This window comes from Pollachius pollachius (assembly GCF_949987615.1).
Source record: "Pollachius pollachius genome assembly, chromosome: 7".
Taxonomy (NCBI): domain Eukaryota; kingdom Metazoa; phylum Chordata; class Actinopteri; order Gadiformes; family Gadidae; genus Pollachius; species Pollachius pollachius.
Genome location: NC_136940.1, coordinates 24,337,062 through 24,345,959, shown reverse-complemented (window position 1 = coordinate 24,345,959; position 8,898 = coordinate 24,337,062). Strand labels below are relative to the sequence as shown.

The 8,898-nt window shown below is 47.8% G+C and overlaps 1 protein-coding gene across 1 annotated transcript; it reads right to left on the bottom strand.

The window, feature by feature from the left end:
• Window positions 1-247: 247 nt before the first annotated feature.
• On the bottom strand, window positions 248-7,468 carry creb3l3a (cAMP responsive element binding protein 3-like 3a; the record flags this gene model as incomplete). Its single annotated transcript, XM_079739394.1, has 10 exons — window positions 248-555; window positions 1,184-1,277; window positions 2,226-2,310; window positions 2,569-2,637; window positions 2,973-3,079; window positions 3,910-4,020; window positions 5,350-5,483; window positions 6,431-6,668; window positions 6,896-7,012; window positions 7,448-7,468. 10 exons carry the CDS (start codon window positions 7,466-7,468, stop codon window positions 248-250), a joined length of 1,284 nt encoding a protein of 427 aa, XP_079595520.1.
• Between the last annotated feature and the right edge of the window lie 1,430 nt (window positions 7,469-8,898).

Genomic DNA, 8,898 nt, shown 5'->3' with positions numbered 1-8,898 from the left:
AGATGCAGTGAACAGAGATCAGGTCTGATTGTTATAATCGGCACGACAATATAAAACACAATAACAAATAAAAAAAAAAGAGAAAGAAATGAAAACGAACTAAGAAACCTCATTCAGAATACATAAAAGCATTTCAAAGGCAGTGAGCCAGTAATGCCGGTGGCTGTGCTGACAGCGGACATCAGGGGGAGCTCCCGACAGTACGTGGCTGGGAACGGCGGGGACCGAGCGGGGAGGGAAATGTTCTTCACATGTCGTCGGCGTGTGGCCGCTGGCGGGCTCGGTGGTACGCATCCAAGGTGACCGTGGCGATGTGCCCGGTAATGGGGTCCCCGGGGAAGGAGAGGCCGTCCTCGCCTTTGTGGCTCTGGTTGAGGGAGACGGACCCTAAATTGGACCTTCCGCTGCCCATTTTCCCCATCAGCGCCTCGATATCGTCACGGCCCTCCTCTTCCGGAGCGGGGTCGTCCCGGAGACCCGCTGTCGAGGGGAACGGGTGGTCCATGACCCGTGGGACGTGGGAGAATTGGAGGCTGTGTAGGGACCGTGACTGGACTGTTAGGGTCGAAGAGGAAGACGAGGAAGAAGAATACATCAGAGAGGGGTGGGGGATGGGCGACGATGAGCAAGCCTCAAAACCAGTTTGGACCGCTCTATTTATAGCTGTGCTGCTCCCAGCCTCAACAAACCTCAAAATCGCCATTGATTTCTCGTACCTGCCATGATGTTGCCACTTATCCATTATCAATTGCAATTTCCTAAGAAACGCCACGGAAGCAATGAGTGGCTGTCACACCGCCTATGGGAACTGTGTTTTACCGTGGCTGTTCTGTCTGGTTTTACACGATCCATCTTTGCTTGTCGTGGATCAAATCAGATTAAACAATTCAGGGTATTAAGTCTGGAAGGTTTAAAAGCTTTCGTAACCGAAGACTCCGGGACGCTGTATCCCGTCATGCACAATAACGCTGACAGACCCGGCCAAAACACACGGCAGCTCCCCCCCCCCCCCCCCCCCCCCCCCGGCTATCCCTCTTAGGGGGGGAAGGATATGCGACGATGGACAGGTGAGGGTCTTTAGAAGCAGAGTGTGAGAGGAGGGCGAGGTTGTAATCAGCTCCCCCGAGAGGCGGCGCGAGATGCTACAGGAAGCTTGTCAGGGAGGGGGACTGGGGGGACTCACTTCTGACAGGACCAATGTCTCCTTGGCTGACCTTGGTGTCGGAGAACGGCCGGAGGCTGGGGAAGAGGATTAGAGAGAAGGACAGCAGCAGCACCTGAGGGAACGACAGGGAGGAAACAGGCCAGAGTAGGATGAGAGTCGCATGAGAGGGAGAGCCGACAGGTGAGAACGCGTTGCATTCACACTCAGCCGAAGCCGGGACAGCGGAATGCAGTACAGGGACAAACTCTAGTGGATATTCTCTCTGCAAACACGGTTTCAGCTCATGGTTTGGCACATGATTCTTTTTTTTTTTTATTCTCGCTTTTTTATTTTGACTTGTTTTTTGTTCGACTTCATTAGAACTCATGGCACTGCAGGATGTGTTTAATTAAACTCTCTTTGTAGCCAAGTGACGTATGCTTGGCTTCATACATTTAATCGAGGGCTCTGAATGGCTCAGAATCAGACTGAAGGCTTCTTTATTAACTGGGAGCTAATTTCAGTCGAAACTCTGTCTCCTAATCTGCCTTATCACCATATACTTGGCTCCACGTTATGAATGCAATACACACTGCGTTTATTGTACGGTGGTTGTGGTTATTGGTTCTCACATAACCTATTGACGCAAGCAAGCAATGCTGATCTTTATTTGTGTTGCATCTGGTGCAACTGTTTGTCGCTTTGCACAGAGAGAGAGAGAGAGAGAGAGCGAGAGAGAGAGAGAGAGAGAGAGAGAGAGAGAGAGAGAGAAAGAGAGAGAGAGAGAGAGAGAGACAGAGAGACAGAGAGAAAGAGACAGAGCGAGAGATAGAGAGAGAGAGAGAGCGAGAGAGAGATAGAGGGAGAGAGACAGACAGAAAGAGAGAGAAAGAGAGAGAGAGAGAGAAGAGAGAAAGAGCAAGAGCAAGAGCGAGAGCGAGAGACAGACAGACAGAGAGACAGACAGACAGACAGACAGACAGACAGACAGACAGACAGAGAGAGAGACAGAGAGAGTGACAGAGACAGAGAGAGAGAGGGAGAGACAGAGACAGAGAGAGAGAGAGAGAGGGAGCCCTACCATAACACATGTCCCGGCCTGGACCGGTTTGGGGGTGTTGTTCATGACCAGCGCCTGAAGCCGGCGCAGCTGATCCATGAGCGTCCTGAGAAGAAGAACGGAGCAGAATATACACAGCGCTGGTGGTGGTAGAGAGAGAGAGAGAGAGAGAGAGAGAGAGAGAGAGAGAGAGAGAGAGAGCGAGAGAGAGAGAGAGAGAGAGAGAGAGAGAGGTGGTGGTGGCAGCAGAATGTACACAGCGGTGGTGGTGGTGGTGCTGGGATTCAAAAAGTAATCAGAAAGTCGTTTCAGGCCAATATCAGCAGGCCTATAGAATGGGGGTTGAATTGAAGTCTGGTCTCACGTATTGCATTTCTCCAGCTGAAACACCTTCCTCTGCAGCTCCTGGTTGTGGGAGTTGAAGTTCGCCATCCTAGAAAGGAGGGGGGGGGGGGGGGGGGGGGGGAGAGGGGTCATTGGATATACGGGGTCAACAGACCAAAAACATCTGCTGAACTAGGAAGCACTTTAGGTCGCCATGTCATATATATATAGATATATATTATATCTATATATATACATGGCAAATGTTCCAACATGGAATATTTGTCTGAATTTCCTCTTCCAAAACGATCTTAACCCAGAGCCACGACGTGTCACCCTGATATTGAAATCCCCTGGCGCGCTGCGGCCTGCATGGCGGTGGGCTCTGGAAACAACCCATAGAGACGCAGCCCGAATCCGCCGGCTACACCGTGGGCCACCCACCTGCTCTCCAGCCCATCGATGTAGTCCTTCTTCTTCTTACGGCTCTCCTGGGCCGACTGCTTGTTGCGGATCTTCCTGCGGATCTTCTTCAGGACCCTCTCCTCTTGCTGATAGACGGGCGGTGGGGGGGTGACACAGGAAACAGAAACAGAGAGGGGACCAAGGCTGCATTTAGCAGGGGCTTTTATCCAAAGCGACTCTCAATCAGCACATTTGTCAGAAGAAAGAGAAAACAACAATATATCGCTGCCGGTACAGGAAGGATGCTCATAGAACCAAGTGCCAAGCACTTACAATCGTGTACAGCAAAGCTAGCTAGGATAAGGATGCTAAACAATGCTAAGTACTATTTTTAAGTAGTATTAGTATTTTTAAGCACTTGTATGTACAACATACAAGTGCCTATATTAAGTGCAAGGACGTACAACATACAATAAGTGTGAACATTAAGTGGCAGGATGTACAACATTCAATCAAGTGCATCAGAGGGGAGGGGGGATAATTACTAAATAAATAATTATCTGCTAATTTATATTGTGCATGATGTAAACACAACACAACTTACATTTACATTTACATTTAGGGCATTTAGCAGACGCCTTTATCCCAAGCGACTTACAATAAGTACATTTGTCATAAGAAGTGAAACAATATATCGCTGTCGGTACAGTAAAGATGCTCAAAGAACCAAGTGCAAGTACTAACAATCGCTAGGCTAACCCATTCCCTGTATACAGCAGTGGTAGCAGCTGCTGCAGAGGCTACACAATTAAGTACTACGAATAAATACAATGTACATTAAGTGCGACAATAAGTGCGTGCATTAAGTGCCAGGACGTGCAACATACAGACTTGCATGCAACATACAATAAGTGCGTAAGAGGAGTGTGGGGCGGTGGGGGTAGGCTATGCAGAGTCTCAGGGTCAGGCTGGTTACCTTGGTGAGCGGTAGCTGGCTGGGCAGGATGACTCCCTCCTTGACAAGGAGCTTCTTCTCGTCGTCGTTGAGCACCAGCTCCTGGATGGACTGCTGGGTGGGCTGCTGGAGCTGGGTGGGGGAACAGTACACCAGGAGAACACGTGTGAGGGATCCACGCTGGTTTAAAAGCCCCGCTGATGCAGAGGTCCACTTTTCAAGGGCTTTTTGGATTTCTAAATGTTTTTCAGCATATTAAGTGGACTTAATCGTCCTTCTTTTACCACTCAATTCCCCTACTTATCATTTCTATCATTACCATTCCTAAATCCTCGATAGATGGGTGAACTGTTTACGCTTGGCTATCACTCTGGCCCTGATTTCATGCACTTTTCACTATTTTACTCTGAACGTTTGATCAGTCATAAGGACCGGCTAACCCACCCGCAGGCCTAATGGATTAATATTAATTATGTGTAGTCACAGAAGACGCTCTTCTTCACAGAAGATGCTCAACTTCATCAAAGTCTTTGAGTGCTTTTTGAATGACTGCGATACAATCGTGACGCATTGCGAGCAGATATAGATCCAATGGGAACACAAACTTTCCCGGGCTGATTTCAACAGAAATCAACGGCTGTTCTGCTATGAGAGGACAAGATATGGGAACGTGACGTTGTGGGTCGCGTAGCATAGGAGGGGAGCGTACCTATGTTCCCCGGGTCCTATGTTCCCCGGGTCCTATGTTCCCCGCTTTGTATGTGACCGGGGAACATAGGACCTTATGAGTAAATCTTTTTTTCGTAGGATGGTAGGGGCAAGTACCGCCTTTTTCGCCTCTGATTCGCCTGTGATTGGTTAGAATGGCTCTCCTCCGATTGGTTATGGTTAGGGTTAGGTTTAGGGTTAACCCTCACCCTAACCCTAACCCTAACCCTAACCATAAACCTGACCCTAACCCTTTGCACCCGGGGAACATAGGACCTGGGGAACATAGGGATGACCCCCATAGGAGCTAGCGTCCAGCTAGCGTCCAGCTAGCCTCTCACAGTGTACGTGAATCTGCAAGCAGCATCACACACGTCTGTCGACACTACACACCCTCCTTATCCCCTCACGTTTCTGAAGGTTAGTGGCTCCAGAAAAACATTATGATTTGTTGACACATACACACAGACACACACTCACACACACAAACACACACACCGAAAAAAACACACAGGCAAGCACACACACAAAAACACACATACAAAAAGAATACACACACACTCACACAAACGCACACACACAAACACACACACACAAAACACCACACACGCACGCACACACACACATACAAAAAAGAAAACACAGGCACACACACACACAAATGTACACAAACACACACACACACACACACACACACACACACACACACACACACACACACACACCAACACACACACACAAACAGTTACGCACTGGCTCCTGGGTTCCGGACAGCAGCAGGTCTTTGACAGTGAGAGGGAAGGCGGAGGCCGGCGGGGATGGCTGTAAGGCACCAGGGTAGGCCGTGCTGCCCATCCCTCCAGGTGAGAGGTCAGCCTCCCAGCCATCTGTATGCCCGCAGAAAGATAAACAGGTAAACACAGGCCCCACAAACCCCTGCTCCTCTGGTCTCCCTCCTACCTGTTGGTTTTGATTAAATCGAGTGGCGACGGTGGTTTACAGGGCAAAAGGTTGTCTGGTTATCATTGCAAGATGTAAATTCATTATAGATTCCCTGCCTGAATCCTATCTGTGAATCCTTTGCTGAAAGGCGGCTTGCTTGTCACATAAAATCGTACAAAATGAAATTGGATCAGTCACTATTGTAGACAAGCTATATCCCATTTCATCTCAGATTATCCTACTTTAGCATCCCTGCCTGCTTCCTGTTTATTGAGCATGTGCTTACTTGTGCTGACTTATAGACAAAGGCTTCCTGCAAACCCTGGATGATTATGCTGTTTTGTGTGTGTATTTATCAAAGTATGTGTTTGCGCACGCATGTGTCTGTGTATGCGTGCGTGTGTGTGTGTTTAGATGTCTGTGGCTTTGTGTGTGTGTCAGTTTTTTATACTTGTGCGACTATTGGACTGCATCCATGTGTTTGCGTGTTGATAAATGTGTGTGTATGCATGTGTGTTTGTGTGTATGCCTGTGTTTGTATGTTCATATGTGTGTGTGTGTGCGTGTGTATCCATGTGGGCTTTTAGGGCAAACATGGGTTGGCGTGTTGAAGTCTGTGTGTGGTGATCTTGATGCCTGTGCATGTGTGTCTGTGTGTGTATCTGTGCATGTGTATGTGTGTGTCAGTGCATGTGTGTCTGTCTGTACATGTATGTGTATCTGTGCATGTGTGTGTGTGTGTGTCGGTGCATGTATGTGTGGATCTGTGCACGTGTGTGTGTGTGCGTCACTGCATGTGTGTGTGTCGGCGCATCTATGTGTGTCTGTGCATGTATGTTTGAGTCTATTGCCATGCGTGTTGATCCTCTGGCCGTGTGCGCGGGGGACCTACTGAGATCAATGGAGTAGGGGCCCCTGGGGGCCGCCTGCACTGTACTGCTGCTGTACTGCGCTTTCACAGGGGGGCTCCCCGGCCGCGGGGGGCTGTCCATCTGGTCCGACAGGGGGTCCTCGCTGATGCCGCTGTCGCTCTGGGAGGGCGACCAGAGGGGCGAGCCGGAAGCAGAGTCGCTTCCGCTCAGGAGGGCGCTCAGGAAGTCGTTGTCTGCCACCCCCGCCGCCTGCAACATCTGCCGGGAGCGAAGGGAGAACCAAAAAGCTGTTAGTCTGCGCCGCGCGCCTGGAGCGCCCGCGACGAGGGGGGGGAGCTGTGTGCGTTCAGGCAGATAGTGCCCCCCCCCCCCCCCCCCCCCCCCGATAATGGACTGCAGGACGAGAGCAGATACAGTCGGTGATGTGGCGCAGTGTGACCGCCGTCAGGGACGAGGGAGGCGTGCGCAGTTTGTGTCCAACGCACGTTAGGGTCCTGGGTCAGCCAGGTGAACTGGTTCCCATGGTCTCCCGGTCCCTCGTGACGCAGGATCCCCTCGCTCTGGTCAAACAGCCAGTCCAGCCACTCCACCCCGTCGGAGGCCTGAGATGACGGGACGGCGTTTAGAGACACAGCGCTCCGTCCGCCCGACCAGCCTCGGCAGGGAGATAACGCTGAGGTAGAGGCTTGTAAAAGCCCTCCCTCTGTACCTTCTGTGCCCCGCGCTATCTGCTCTCTCTGGACTATTTGTACCCAAACTCAGAATATCATAGTGTCAAGTGTATTGGTTTTTTAACTGTTAACATTTTTACACTATTTTCATTCACAGAGTATTAAACATCCGTTAGGCAGAACCAACAGGGTCAGAAATAAGATTCACAGAATGTGTTGCCTGTCCGCTCACCGAATACAAACACACTAACTGTACTTACTAACACACAATGAGATGATAATAATAATAATAATAATAATAATAATAATAATAATAATAATAATAATAAACAACACAATATGGCAAAGAAACTCAGACGTGTTTACCTGTTCTGATCGGTGGGACATTGTTGTCACTCCTTGGCTGGTCGACGAGAGATCCCCAAACAGAGGGAACATTTGTCCCAGACCACGGGACGCCTCTCTATACTGTAATACTCATCCTGGGTGCCGGGTCCAAAGTTGAAACTCCAACACAGCACACCCTGGCCAGCTACTACCTCTGTCTCCCCATTGGCTGCGGGACGAGATAGCGTTTGAGTGGCAGGTCGAGAGCGAGGGAGCACAGAGAAAGTTTGTTCATCTGTAGAGGGAGAACGATCGAGGTGGTTAGGATGCATTGGGAGTATTGGGAAAGAGAAGAATTATGTGCTTTCCTTTTGCCTTTCTTTTACAGATGGATTATTGATTTGAGGAAAGATATCATCGATTTCTATAACACTTTAGTTGACCAGCATTTGTTGCATAATGGTGAATGGAGTTACCATGGGTTCATGTTTTAAATTTAAGATACACTTCTAAACGTTCCCAGTTTCCAAGTTTGGTCAAGATGGAGAGATCCATCTTAATCATACGAGTCTTGGGGTTAAAGTATTCACATCCATCAAAGTCAGCTGAGGCATGGACAAAATGAACAACAACATTTATCTCTTTTTCATTATGTAAATAGTGGACCAGAGTGGATGGATGTATTGAGAAATATTCCCAGGATGCAATGACTTGTCGATGAAAATTAGAAAATTGTGAAATTGAATAGCTGCAGGGGAAAAGTTACAAAGTGTTAAATTTCAAAATGCGAAGATTTTCCTCAGCGGTGATTTTTCACAGAGATGCAAACGGCATCGCCACGACAACCAGTTGGGAACATTCATTATACAGCTGATGTAAGGCTTTCATAAGAGGGCCATTTGCTTAATCATCTTTGTGTTGCCTCAATTTGTGATCGACAGATTTAACCAATATTTATTTACATGAAAATCTTTGAGATTATCACTTTAAGTCTTTACTGAAATATTTGAATACATTTGAATGCTTGCTCCCTCAACCATGGAATCATGAAGGCAAATCTCACATGGCTTATTGTTTATTTGTGTTTGTAATCACATTGCAAAAGCTCACAGCTTAAAAGATTTGCAATTTTAGAAGAAATCTTTTAAACTAGAAATCCACAACAACAAACCATGGTGATGGGCTGTTGTATTTGGCACTTTCAAACCGTTGTCCAAACTGTCAGACTGACCTTAAACAACATTAAACAAATAAGTTAGCAGCCCAGATAGGTTTTTATCAAGGATTGATTAATCATCAAATCATGACTGTTGCAGACTGTTAAAGTTACCAAAATTGTTGTAATTTCCATCAAACAAAAGACAGCAACGGAAGCATCTTATCAAAGGAGAATTACAGTGATCACAAATGGGTTCTTTTTAAAATGTAAAAAAAAAAATATTCTGACTCATGAAAAGAAAATATTGACAATTATATAATATTACTATTTA